The sequence below is a fragment of the Amphichorda felina genome, assembly GCF_050947745.1.
Source record: "Amphichorda felina strain 45539 chromosome Unknown scaffold_3, whole genome shotgun sequence".
In the NCBI taxonomy this organism is placed as follows: Eukaryota; Fungi; Ascomycota; class Sordariomycetes; order Hypocreales; family Bionectriaceae; genus Amphichorda; species Amphichorda felina.
Genome location: NW_028145047.1, coordinates 3271199 through 3284675, shown reverse-complemented (window position 1 = coordinate 3284675; position 13477 = coordinate 3271199). Strand labels below are relative to the sequence as shown.

The following is a 13477-nucleotide window of genomic DNA, read 5'->3' as shown; positions in this document are numbered from 1 at the left end:
TCCAGGCTGGAGGCTGGAAGGCGGAGGGCGGATGAACTGTTGGAGCTTGGACCATGTGAATGACGCCCTCCCGAATCTTATCGCTCGGTCCCGCTTCGCTTCCCTTGGATCCCGCTTAAGAATAAGCACGTTGGATTTGGCAGGTCGTCCCCGCAGAGACCTGCAGAAAGACCCCCAGAACTTTCAGACGTCCTGTTGTTGCCTTGAGACCTTGGCGCCCTTCCCAGCCTCCCGCTCCTCTGTGAAACTCACGACTCTTTTCGTACCTGCATAGCAGCTTGCCGCGGTCTACTCACCACCGCGTCAAGACCGGGAATGATCGCACTCAAGTATCCCTAGCTTCGCATCCTTAGCCCTTGCTCTGGGCCCCATCTCCACGATGCAGTGGAAGAACCCGTTCGCCTTCAGGCCGGGGCCGGTCACCTTCTGGACGACAATCATCTACCTGGCCGTCGTCATCCCGCTCATCTATGTTCACGAGACCGTCCCTCCCGCGCCTCATCAGCGCTCCCTTTCCCGCGGCCTCAACTTGACCGAGGCGTGGATCGACCTGCAGACGATTACGGCCACCTACCATCCATACAACAGCCACGAAAATGACCGCGTTCGCGAGTACATTATTGACCGATCGAAGGACATTTTGAAAAGGAACGGCGTTGGATACTCAGTAGAGACGTATACGGCAGGCGCCACGGGGAGAGATTCGTAGGTCTGCGCTAGTCTTCGCTGACGGCATCATGGCTGACCTGGGGGATAATAGCCTGGACAGTTCCGCCACGAAGCCCGGCGAAGCCCTCGTAACACTATTCGACGACCAAGTCTCCAACTTCACGCGCACACAGGATAACCCGCGATGGGTGAAGACTTCGGGGACGTATTTCGAGGCGAACAACTTCTATGTTTATATTCGGGGCACCGAAGATCCCGAGGGCAACTGGTGGGCGACCAAGTCTGACCATGAGAAACTCAGCAAGGCGGGAGGCGTGCTTGTGAATTGCCATTTTGACTCGTGGGTTTTGGGATGCTTATCCCTTCGTCTGTTCCTCCTGCTAATAGTCATTTAGCGTGTCCACCGGCTTCGGTGCCACCGACGATGGTGTCGGCTGCGTCACGATGCTGCAGATGTTGAGCTACTTTACTTCGGACGGTCGGCAGCCAAAGAACGGCATCATCTTGCTGTTCAATGATGCAGAGGAGGATGGGCTCCTGGGTGCCTATGCATTCATCAAGAGCCCGCTGTGGCAGTTCGCCCGCACCTTTGTCAACCTCGAGGGCGCTGGTGCTGGTGGCCGAGCGATGCTGTTCCGGGCAACCGATCTCGAAGTCGCTAAGGCGTACGGGCGTAGCCCCCACCCATTTGGATCTACCATCGCGGCGGATTCATTCAAGCAGGGCGTCATCCGAAGCGGCACAGACTATACTGTTTTCGAAGACGTTTTTGGCCAACGCGGCCTGGACATTGCCTTTTATGCCCCCCGGGCTCGCTACCATACGGACCAGGACGACGCACGCCATACGTCTGTTAACAGCATCTGGCACATGCTCTCCGCCGCGGTGGCATCCACCGACAGCTTGGCGAAGACGGCGAGCACCGCATTCACGGGCGATAGGGCAGATGGCGATACCAAAAAGGTCCAGAACGGCAAGCTCACGAGAGGTGTGTGGTTCGACATGTTTGGAAGTGCCTGGGCTGTAATGGAGCTGAGAGGACTCTTTGCCTGGTCGCTGACCCTGCTCATCGCAACGCCCCTGATTCTTGCAATTGTGAGCTACCTGCTGGCCCGCAAGGATAGGTACTATCTATTTGCTAGGGATATCAAGAGTCAGTCGGAGGTCCACGACGATCCCGTGAGGATCGGTGGATGGAAGGGATTTTTCCGGTTCCCTCTGGCGCTGATCTTTGCTGGCGCTCTGACTATTGCTTCGGTGCTTTTGATTGCCAAGTTCAACCCGCTCATCGTGTACAGCAGCCCCTATGCAGTGTAGGTTGCCGAGAGACCCCCACCCATCGCTTAAAGCTGACACTTGATAGCTGGTCGATGACCGTGTCGCTCTTCTACTTTGCCTTTTGGCTCATCATGCGGGGATCGAGTTTCGTACGCCCGAGTGCTCTCCAACGGGCACATGTGACTATCTGGCTATTTGTCCTTGGGTGGGCGCTTCAGGTGCTGGCCGCTGTTGCCGAAGATCGCTGGAAGATCGGGTCGCTGTATTCTGCTGCGTTTCTTCACACGGCCATCTTCGTGTCGCTTCTCATCTCGCTGCTGGAGATGTCCACGCTGCCAGAGAAGCACGAATTTGCCCGCCAACTTTACGAGGCTCATCAGACAACAGACTCCCACGAAGCGGAGGGAGACCACAGCAGTGGAGCAGAGCAACATGACGCGGCGGACGATGGCGAGGAAGCCGATGAGCCAGAAGACCCTACGGAGACGACGCCCCTGAGATCGGGTGAGCAGAGCTATGGAGCGGACAACCAGCAGACAACCTTTGCTCGCACGTATCGGCGGCCTGTCACGGCAGAGGGCCCCTCTGCCACCACCGTGCCTCGGTATCAGCCATATGCTCGAGAGCAGTCATGGTCTGGTTACCTCCCCCAGTGGACCTGGTTTATCCAGTTTCTGCTTCTGGCTCCAGTCCCTATCATTCTCATCGGCAACCTTGGACTTGTCGCGATGTCATCGCTGGGACAGACGGGAAGTGACGGTAGCAGCCTGCTTCTCCCGCTCCAGGCCATCGGCATCGTGTCCATCCTCCTGCTGCTCCCGCTGACGCCGTTTATCCACCGAGTAACGCATCACGTCCCCATCTTCCTACTGGCCGTGTTTGTTGGTACCTTCATTTACAACCTTGTGGCATTCCCCTTTTCCATTGAGAATCGGTACAAATTTGGCTTTCAGCAGATCATTGATCTTAACGAGGGATCAAATGTGGTGCGCTTGTCGGGTCTTGAGGAGTACATACGCCCTATTATCGCCTCTCTACCATCCGGGGCGAACCGGAAGATTGAGTGCAGCGGTGGTAGCGTGAAGGAAGGGTTGGTTAAGTGCGACTTTGATGGCTCGTTACTGAATCCTAATCTGGCCAAGGGCAAGGATGTGGACGAGTTGATTACCGTCACTGTCCCGGAATCAATTGACTCGTCTTTGGTGACGATAACCATCGACGCGGTGGACACGAGGATGTGTGTTCTGGATACATCCCGTCCGATATTTGGCTTCTGGGTGCAGGGAGGCTCTCCCAGGGATGAGCGACTTGGAGCTCTGCCTCGGGACGGATTCACATCCATGGACATCTGGCGACGAGATTGGGAGAGCGCGTGGAATGTGACGTTTGACCTCGGGGAGAAGGGTAGACCGGCCGACGAAAAGAGCCACGACAACGAGGACGCTGTCGAGGCAGATGCTTTGGATGAGCTCAAGGTCAGGTCGGAGAAGGCGTTTAACGCGGACCTGTTCGAGGTCACGGTCACATGCAAGTGGAGCGATGCCAACCAGCCGAGCACGATTCCAGCACTCCACGAGCTGAAGCAGTTTATGCCACCGTGGGCGGCTGTGACCAAGAGCCAGGTGGGTTTGGTGGACGTGAAGAAGACGTACAAGATTGGGCGATGAGGGAGTGGTGCCCGCTTCGCCTATGATATCGGCCCCCTGTAGCATGCGAATTCGAGGTGTTGGGGGTTTCCTTGGTCTGCTTGAGATGGCGCGCTATTGGTTTCCAGATCGTTACGAATAGCTGTTAATGAGTATGATGGTATTCGTTTCTGTTTGCCGAGACGATTTGTTCTTTGACCGGAATTCGTAGCGCTGTCAGCCACATATACTACATCCTACATGCTGACAATGGGGAATCTTTTGGCTTATTGTTGCCGTGTCTCAAGGAGCTGCTGCAGCACGGCAGGCCGCTCTCACCTGGGACAAGGACGACTTTAAGGCGGATCTTGACATGCCTCTATGTGTCCTGGTCCTGCTTGCCGCTGAGGGCCATCTTGGTCGATTATTCCTGTACACTTGATTCTGTGATATTTGCCGTTCCTTTGTCCTTGCGAACGCCCTCCATCTCTTCCACCCACTCACTCACCTTTTTGGCAATGAACAAAGTCGTTTCTGCGATGATAGTTAGCCTGCTCGATTCATCAAAGACAACCGACACAGCAGAGGGACTTACTCTCCTTGGTGCAAAACGCATGAGGCACGTCCCCCTCGTCCACCACCACCCTCGCCCTCCCCTTCTTCTTCTCGACAAACTCATCCCTCAGATGGCTGGCCACCCATTCATCATCCCTCCCGTAGTACAGATAGAACCGCGGCAGCCCCGGTCCGTCCCCGCCGCCAGCCTCGGCCACCTCCCACAGCTCCTCCTCCCACTCATCCTCGCGTATCGACCGCATCTCCGACCGCCCTAGGTGGATTGCCTGGTGCACGCCATCCCGGCTTTTGAGCCACGCAGCCGTCACACGCGCCGCATGCCCCGTGAACCCCATGACGCGCTCCATGAACCACGCCAGCACGCCCTGCGACACGAGCATCAGCAGCAGGACCGCCACGCGGTGCGCCCGGTCGCCCACCCAGGGGAACCGGTTCAGCAGGGCCATCTGCCGCCCGTTGCGCGACAGCGCAATGTCCGTCAGCGTCGGGAACAGCAGCACGCCGTTGCGCAGAACGAGGTGCGGCGCGCGCTGGGCGGCCTGCCGGGCGTGTCGCGAGAACACCTCGACGGTGATGTACGCGCCCACCGAGTGGCCCATCATGACGACAAAGTCGTAGGGCGCGCCGTTGTCGCGTCTGCGCTGGGAGGACACGGCGTCGTACACGGCTTCGACTTGGCCGTTGAGGTCCCACGGCTGCGCGTCGCTGCTGCTGCTGGTGCTGCTGTTGCCAAAGGGCTCGTGGTCATCGTCGCGGAAGCCGCGCAGGTCGCCGCCGTAGATGTCGTATGCGGTGGTGAGATCGGAGGCGCGGATTAGGGAGGCCAGGCAGCGTAGGAAGTCGTCGTAGAAGTCGATGAGGCCTGGGTTTCCGGGGACGTAGAAGATGAGGGCGCGCTGCTTGGCGTGGAGCGGCGCGCCGTGGTCGTCGGCGGGGAGGAAGATGGAGGATGGCATGGCTAGGGGGGTTTTTGGAGGAGGGTTCAATTGGCGGGTGATGGAAGTGTTCAAGTTTGGGTGAGTGAGTGTTTTGGTCAGCGATGAGTCCAAATCTCATTTCATGTGTTTGAATTCCGGAGTGGCGTCGGCGACTCGGCGTGGGGCGGCGGAGTTTACACCTTTCCGGGGGGCCGACATGATATATATGTAGGTATACACGCAACACGGCACGATTAATGATTGACTATCTGGATTCTGGGCTGAGATTTCCATCTCGCGACAATGACGCATGCTAAACTCATGGCCGCCACCGGAACGCCGGATGCTTCCAGTCTAGATCCTCCTGCTCCTGCGCCGACATGTCCTGTAGCCTCTCCAGCCCCTCGGCTTCGACACTCTCCCTCCGCACATTGTCCTTCTTCATCCAGAATAGCATGACAGTCGCCAGCACCAGAGTACTGCCCTGGGTGGCTAGGTTCAGCCCGTTTCCAATGGGGTAATTGGGGCCATCAAAGGGCAGAAACGACCACGTCGATATGAGCCCGCCGATGTTGCCCAGCATGACGTTGAGCCCGATGGCCGACGTTCTTGCAGTATCGGAGACGACGTTGGCAGACACCTGACTGTTTGTGAGGGCGCCGAGGGAGAAGGCCGACGAGGCAATCAGGAAGGTCGCGCCGTATCGAGCCGACGTACTGGTCGTGGAGAGGAAGATGATGTAGCCGATCATGCCGAGGGGGCTGGACAGGATCATGAATTCCTGCCGACGGTCGAGACGCCAGCTGATCAGCGGCAGGAGGAGTGTGACGACGGAACCCACGGCATACGGCGGGACCGTGTAGAGCTGCTGCTGGATGACGGTGTGGTCTGAGTAGATGCTCTTGACAATCGTCGGGAGGAAGAAGCCCAGCCCCTGGACCGTGACGTTGCAGAAGAGGAAGATCCACGAGGTGCTGATGGTGACGGGGTTGAAGATGCCCAGGATGAGCTTCTTCTTGTCCATCTTGTCGAGCACCTTTGTCTGGGCAACGCGCTCGGAGCGCACACGGTCCTCGCAGAGCTTCTTCTCGGCGTCGTTGAGCCACCGCGCAGTCTCGGGACGGTCCGTCAGGGTGAAGAAGCCGACCACACCGAGCCCGACGGTGACGACGCCCTCGATGACAAAGATCATCCGCCAGCCACTCACACTTGCGAAATGGTCCAGGCGGAGGATCCCTGATGCCAGCAGCGCGCCAAAGGCGCCCGCAAGGGGCCCGTTGACGAGGTAGAGCCCCAGGCGGAACGTGAGCTCAGAGCGTCTATACCACCTGGACAGAAAATAAGCAATGCCGGGGAGCATGCCGGCCTCGAAGATGCCCAGGAGGAAGCGCACACCCATCATCTGGGGCACGGTGCGGACGAGGCCGGAGCTGATGGAGCAGATGCCGAAGAGGACAGTCAGCAGCGGGAGGAACCAGCCGGGGCCCATGACCTTGCACAGGATGTTGGAGGGCAGCTCGAAGATGATGTAGGAGACGTAGAACATGGACAGGGCGGCGTTGTAGTCGAAGCCCTGCATGCCGAGATCGACATCCATGCCAGCGATGCGGGCGTTGCCTAGGGCGGTGGTCAGAAGCAAATAACTCTAGGGAGAGTGGAATGGAAGCATACCAATGTTGGCGCGGTCGATGAAGCAGAAGAGATAGAGGAGGCAGATGGTGGGCATGATCATGAGGTCGATTTTGTTGCGGAGGCGGCGCTCGGCACGACGGTCATAGACGAATTCGTCTGGCGCATCTCTGTTGGATGTTAGGCCGCTTGCCATTCGTGACGTGAGAATGGAGAACTTGCTTTTCGTTGTCGACCTGGTCCATCTGCCCAGAGGCGGCCACCTTGGTCACCGAGTCGGCGGTCATGGTGGGGGATGTTGTCTTCCGGGGGAGGAGATGAATACCGTAGTGATACTACCTCTCTGTAAGAGGACAGTTGAGATCAAGTCAAGTAGAATGCGACAAGTCTAGAAGGGAGAATGGAGGATAGCAGTAAGGATGCTCAATGCGTAGAGTGAGGCAACTTGAGACATGGGGATCTTGCTGCATCAGGGCTCGGGATGGATGCATCAATTTGTACTTTGTACCTGTGCAGGCAACCCCTTTCCCACGGCTCAGGATTGTATTCATTTTGAGATAGCGCAGGGATTGTACCAGGCATCATGGACAACCTTTGTCTGGAGTTCAATTGGCAGTTGTCAACCCCGACTTGAACATCCAACCAGGGGATCCGCCAAGGCCCGGGGTTGACGGTGGAGTGACTGGAGTCTGGGGGAGGGGCCCGATGAAGCTTGGTTTAAGCATGTTAGCTCCCTACTGTTCCCAGTGCTTACCGGCGTGAACCAGAGGACTGGTGGGCGTGGCGTTGTTGGGCGTTGTTGAGGCGTCGTCAGACTCATGGGTGAGTCGGGGGAATCGGGGAATTAGGGTGTACTTCGTATAGTCTGGTACTTGGAAAGGCGTCGGCTATTGCACCCACAGTGGCACCCACAGTGGCACCTACAGTGGCGGATGCGACACTCTTCACCCTCGAGAGCGGGTGTGAGCGCCCCTGGAGGGAGACTATGGTTTTCCTGGGATATGCCCTATCCTGTCTGTACTCGCTAATAGGATTGATCTTTCACCTGGCTGTCAGCGGGGTCGACTGGCAATCTGCTCCAAGATATAGTCTCGCTGTATTTCTGGACTTCCTTTTGAATTCACAACGATAGCATTATTGTACATGGGACGACACGGGTTCTTGATCCGCTCCTTAGACAGACTGCGAGCGTCTTCACCTACACGAGCATTGTATGCTGTGGCAGGGGGGCAATCGACCCCGGTTCGCTCACTCTTCATCGAATTTCGCGAGTGAAACCTTTTATCTGGTAGGCCAATACCCTCAACCTTGCACTCGAAGTGTAAGCAGGTAGAGTCATGTTTTTTTTTAGCGAGCCCAGATGCTTGATCGAGAACCTCTCGGATGTTGGAGGTATTGTCAATAATGACATTCAGGCCTTGTTTCATGACATTCCGAGCGAATGCCCATTATGTTGGAGATGGTAGGCGTGTCTCGCTACATGTATTTTGTGAAACGAAACGTCGCCATACTCAAGAAGGGTGGACTTGGAGATATCATGGCCGATGACCAGCCAGCCGGTCAATCGATTGCTGCAGTAGCCTCGCTATCGTGCTCATCCCAGAACCTGGTGCACGTCAGACATCTGGGTGAGGAGTCTGCATAGTCCTTGTGAGGTCTACTGAGAACCTACCATGGTAGTAGGCATAAGGTACCTCGGCGACATGATGAATCATCAATGATTGTGACATGTACGGTGGACGTGCGGGGTCCGTTAACGAGGCGGCAGCCTCGACACACGTAGCGCACCTCAAGCTCAGGCTTACCTAGGTATACTTTGACTGACCTGCTACCATTAGCTCGCCTCCCAAGGTACCAAGTAACTAGGCATCCGTGGTCCACTGTTATCCGTTACAGCGCCCCGCTAGATCTGTTCAATTATCTTGGCCCCCGCCTGTTCCCCAATTCCCCAATGCCTACTACCAAGCACCAACCACCTCCGCCTCCACTTCTGTCTCCTTTCTACCTATCGCTGCCATCATCACTATTCATGTGAACAGGTCCCAGTTGAAGGACCAGCCAATCTCGCCCACAATACTGGGAATCTTGCCCTGCCAAAGAAGGATGCACCGACCACTCAACCCGGTCGTCGTGACCCTTCATCCTGCCGTCGGGTGAACCTGTCCTCAGTCCTTGCCTCAAGACTCCGGGTTGCTGGAAGCATAATCAAACAAGGTCGCCATGCCTCGCCCCAGGGTTCCACCCAGTCAGCGCCAGAGGGCCTCCGAAGCCTGCAACTTTTGTCGCGAGGCCAAGAAGCGCTGTTCAGGATCAGCACCATGCACCCACTGCCTGCGACGCGGCATTGGCGACTCCTGCTTCATCTCCAACCAGGCCCGAGGACACAGAAACGCCACAGCAGCCTCACACGGGTCTCCAAAATCTACAGTTTCACAAGTTTTCAGGCCGGTAACCTCTCCTGCCGGAGGTCTGCATCGGACACCAGCGCGGCAAAGCACCCTTGGAGGGCAACCCACTCCAGCAAACGACACAGTGTCGGCATCCAGGGTGTCCGACTTTTGTCCAGTATCACCATCCGAGTCCAGGGCAACGGAATCAGAAGGACAGGCGCCAAATTCCCACCGCTTGTCAGGTTCTGGCGATTCCCTTCTGTCTGGGAAGCCGTCGTCGCGAATGCTGCTCAATCTACGCGGGGAGCGAGGTATGCCTGTGACCTGATCCCTTTTCTGTATGGGAGGCCATGGCTGACCAGACGCAGTCTATATTGGAGGTGGAGCGTCTCTCTCCTTCCTCCAACTCGTAAGAAGCATTGTATCGGACCAGATTGGCCCATCGCAGTTTTCGCGCAATGGAAAGAGTGATACCATGTTGGAGAAAGAATCTCCCCAGTCCCATATGCACACCCCGAATATCGGTGGTCTGAGTCCCGAGGCGAGGTCGATGTGCGGAGACTACTTCTACGCTGTGGTACGTTACAATACGCCAGCGCTGCCATCTGTACAGATGCTGACTGTCTCAAGACTGGGGGGCTTATCGATGTGTTTCTGCCTCGAGAGCTGGAGACATTGTTGACCTCGCCAGGTATCGGGGGACATGACCGGTTGCTTGCAGATCTCGTCGTGGCTGTTGGTCTTCAGTGTGAACCTTCAACCGATACCCATGACCGCGAGATGACCTACTTTCGCGAATCCCAATCACAGGCCTTCTCTGGAATGCTCGAGGATCCCGACATTGACATGGTCAGGACATTTCTCATCATGTCGTTCTACCTGCTTGGCGAATGTCGCCGGAACACTGCGTTCTTATACCTTGGTATTGCGACGAGAGCTGCCGTGGCGCTCGGTCTTCACAGCCGTGAGACGTACGCCGACATGGACGACCCAAAGCATCAGCTGAGGTGAGTGTAGCTGTCCACAAACTCGGGTGCTTCTGCTCACGTGTCGCAGACTGCGCGTCTGGATGAGCCTACGTGTGCTCGACATAGTGGTCAACTCGATCTTGGGACGCCCTGCCGCAACTGCAGGCATACATTCCGATCTCCAGCCGCTGATTGACGATGTGCTTGCCACATCACAAGACCGAGGCCTGGTTTGTCTCGGCGCATCGTACAAGCTTGTGGCCATGATCAACTCAATTGTAGACAGAATGTACGACAAGAAAGAAATCTCCGTGCCGGCTGTAGAGGAACATCTTCAGCAGTTGCAGCGGTGGAGCCGAGACCTCCCCGAGTTTCTTCGCACACCTCCTTCTTCTACCGCATCTGGGAGCTCTTCAGCAGGGAAAGGTGCCATTGGGCGAGTGCACGTGTCCTGCCTCTACTACTTTGCTGTCACGCTGGTGACACGGCCAATCTTGGTATCCACGCTCACACAGCAGCCCGCTAGTGGCCTGGTGCACTCTCAGCTGGCCACAGCGTGCCTTGATGCTGCCATGTTCATCATACAAACATGCTCGGGGGCACGGAAGATTCACTTGCTCCAAGCTAACATGTGTATTCTCAAGTACGTTATACACGGTCCCCACCACATGAGTCACTCTAACGAGAATATCTGCGCAGAGCCATCGTATTTCCTGCAGGACTGGTTCTAGGCTTTGAGATTTTCGCAAAGGGAACGGTCGACTATGGCGTCGAATCGGCATTCCGCGAAGCCAGGGAGCTGCTAAGCTTTCTGGGGGCTAAGAGCCCTCAAGCAGCTCTCTACCGCGACATCCTCGCGTCCTTGTCCAATGCCATTTCCGAGTACCGGCAGCGCGCAGTGGTCAAGGAGAAGAGCTCCTACGTCTCTAAAATCTTCAACTTTGACCATTTCCAGACAGAGGAACTGGGCTCTGGCTCATACCACCAACCAGGAGCTGGCATTGCCCCCGTGGAGGAGCAAAGGATGCAGATTGATGATGTACTTGCCAGTTGGTCGCTGGGACAGAACATGTCGGTTGGGTCTGGAGAGATGTTCCTGGACTGGGACAGCCTCGATATCTCGCAGTGGGACAGCTTTCCTTACACTACTTGATGGATACACTTGAGGAGGATGGCCCGAGATGATGTGAGCTGACGATTTGGTCCACATTCGCACGAGCATTGGCGTAAACGGTATTGGTAAGGGTTGGCAACGACAGAGACTTTTTATGTAAAGATACGGGACAACCCTCATTTCTGTTCTTCATATTAAGGCCTCAAAGAAAAAAAAGTTCGAGGCACTGCTGGGTGTTTGAATTGGGGACTACCATCCCGGTGGTCCATCCAAAACCGAATCATCACTAGGCGCATTAACACTCACTGCAGTGGCACATCTATCTGTTGCTGCGCCGATTGTCTAACATGTACGTCACGAGACCCCTTCTCAGGTGATGGACGGATGCGACAGAGCGGGACGGAAGGGCGGAAGGCGAACGGCAGCGGGAAGCTGGCGGGTACGTTCCCGCCCATACCCGACAGATTCCCATCGGCGCTGGCTTGTGACCATCGCACACACCCATATACATCATCATGTACTAAGATTAGCTTATCATCTTGTACAAGGCTTATCTGAAGCAATAATGCTGCGGTGCTACGATGCGTCTCCTCACTCTCACTTATAAGAACGGCTGACTACAGGGCTATCAAGGACGACAGCCCAACTTTCCACAGCCTCTTTTCAACTTTACCCGGGGGGACCTCTCAGAGACATATTTCGCAGATACAAGATCCCAAAACATGGAAATCCAGAAAGGCTCGGGCTGGAGACGCCTCGACGTCGGGGTCGTGGGCGGCGGCATCGGCGGCATGTCCGTGGCCATCGCGCTGCGCCGGGCCGGGCACGGCGTGACCATCTACGAGCGCTCTGACTTTGTCGGCGAGGTCGGAGCATCGGTGTCCTGCGCCGCCAACGGCACGCGCTGGCTGCACGAGTGGGACGTGGACGTGGCCAAGGGCGACCCCGTGGTGCTCAGGAAGCTCATCAACCGCGACTGGCGCACGGGCGAGCCGGTGAGCGTGTACGACCTGGACGACTACGAGGAGAGGTGGGGGTATGTATATAACATGTTCCATCGCCAGTATATGCATACCATGCTCAAGGACTCGGCTATGGGGGAGGGAGAGGGGACGCCGGCGAAGCTGGTTGTAGACCACAAGGTACGCTGAGTCTTCTAATGGGTTGGAAGACCCGCGCTTATAAGGTGTAGTGCACGAGCATCGACCTGGGAAGCAACACCATTAGCTTTTCCAACGGCGTCACTGCACAGCACGACCTCATCATTGGTGCCGATGGCATTGGTTCTGCCGTCCGCGGCGAGCTGGGCATCCACCCGGCCAAACGCCCCTCGGAGCAGAGCTGCCTGCACTGCAATGTCATGACCGAGGACGCCGTCAAGTTGGGCCTCGTCGACTACTCCAAGGATTCAGCACTCGAGTACTGGGGCGGGCAGGAGGGAAAGTGGGACAAGATTGTCCTGTCGCCCTGCAACGGCGGCAAGCTCCTCTCGTACTACTGCTTCTTCCCGCGCGACCAGCGGGACTACTCGACGCAGACGTGGGGAGCCGAGAGCAGGCCGCTCGAGGAGCTGCTGGAGCCGTACCCCAAGCTTGACAGGCAGGTCTTCAACCACCTGTCCATCGGCAAGGAGATCCAGCCGTGGAGGCTGTGGGTGCACGACCCGTACCCGTACATGCACCAGGGGCGGACCTGTCTCCTCGGCGACGCGGGGCACCCGATGATGCCGCACCAGAGCCAGGGGGCGTGCATGGCCATCGAGGACGCTGCGGCGCTGGGCATCTTGTTCAGCAAGCCGTACTTTGGGGGGGATGTCGAGGAGGCGCTGGAGGTGTATACACAGGTCAGGCTGCCGAGGGCGACCAAGGTGCAGGCCGCGGCGGCCAAGGCGGCTTATAACATCAATGAGCGTATAGGTCAGCATCTTTGAGTATTTTGTTTCTGGACGCTGCTAATCGCGCTTGTAGGCTTCTCGGTCAACAAAGATGTCCCTACGTACAAGGTCGAGGACCAGAAGAAGGTGCTCACAATTGAGGAGATGAATGCGTAAGTTGGAGGCTGAGATATGATGAACTAAGAATACTAATTACATGTAGTTACGACATGTACAAGGACATTGATGAGAAGCTGGCGGCCAAGCGTGGGGTGGGCTACACTGACAGCTTCATCTCGGGGCTGCCAATAGGCCTGGAGCTGCCGAACGGGGTGACAATTGGGGCAGAGACGGAGAGTGCCCGGCTGTGAAAATGTAAGGATATAGGTATTTACACAAAGAGAGACTCGAAGGACAGTTATGGCCGTTGCCGTGGCT

The 13477-nt window shown here is 56.7% G+C and overlaps 5 protein-coding genes across 5 annotated transcripts; 3 read left to right on the top strand and 2 right to left on the bottom strand.

The window, feature by feature from the left end:
• Positions 1 to 379: 379 nt before the first annotated feature.
• ACO1O0_003718 (M28 family metallopeptidase) lies at positions 380 to 3614 on the top strand (the record flags this gene model as incomplete). Its single annotated transcript, XM_083193161.1, has 5 exons — positions 380 to 384; positions 409 to 705; positions 761 to 1009; positions 1065 to 1982; positions 2033 to 3614. The coding sequence occupies 5 exons, from the start codon at positions 380 to 382 to the stop codon at positions 3612 to 3614; spliced, it is 3051 nt and encodes a 1016-aa protein (XP_083052218.1).
• A 382-nt stretch (positions 3615 to 3996) lies between these two features.
• Positions 3997 to 5104, bottom strand: ACO1O0_003717 (bifunctional triacylglycerol lipase/ester hydrolase; the record flags this gene model as incomplete). The annotated part of the gene is made up of 2 exons (XM_083193160.1): positions 3997 to 4106; positions 4168 to 5104. 2 exons carry the CDS (start codon positions 5102 to 5104, stop codon positions 3997 to 3999), a joined length of 1047 nt encoding a protein of 348 aa, XP_083052217.1.
• A 280-nt stretch (positions 5105 to 5384) lies between these two features.
• Positions 5385 to 6981, bottom strand: ACO1O0_003716 (uncharacterized protein; the record flags this gene model as incomplete). Its single annotated transcript, XM_083193159.1, is given in 3 exon segments — positions 5385 to 6682; positions 6737 to 6911; positions 6931 to 6981. The coding sequence occupies 3 exon segments, from the start codon at positions 6979 to 6981 to the stop codon at positions 5385 to 5387; spliced, it is 1524 nt and encodes a 507-aa protein (XP_083052216.1).
• Positions 6982 to 9864: 2883 nt separating this feature from the next.
• Positions 9865 to 11205, top strand: ACO1O0_003715 (transcription factor domain-containing protein; the record flags this gene model as incomplete). The annotated part of the gene is made up of 3 exons (XM_083193158.1): positions 9865 to 10091; positions 10141 to 10695; positions 10752 to 11205. 3 exons carry the CDS (start codon positions 9865 to 9867, stop codon positions 11203 to 11205), a joined length of 1236 nt encoding a protein of 411 aa, XP_083052215.1.
• A 683-nt stretch (positions 11206 to 11888) lies between these two features.
• ACO1O0_003714 (FAD-dependent oxidoreductase) lies at positions 11889 to 13410 on the top strand (the record flags this gene model as incomplete). The annotated part of the gene is made up of 4 exons (XM_083193157.1): positions 11889 to 12308; positions 12359 to 13082; positions 13134 to 13212; positions 13263 to 13410. The coding sequence occupies 4 exons, from the start codon at positions 11889 to 11891 to the stop codon at positions 13408 to 13410; spliced, it is 1371 nt and encodes a 456-aa protein (XP_083052214.1).
• Positions 13411 to 13477: the final 67 nt, after the last annotated feature.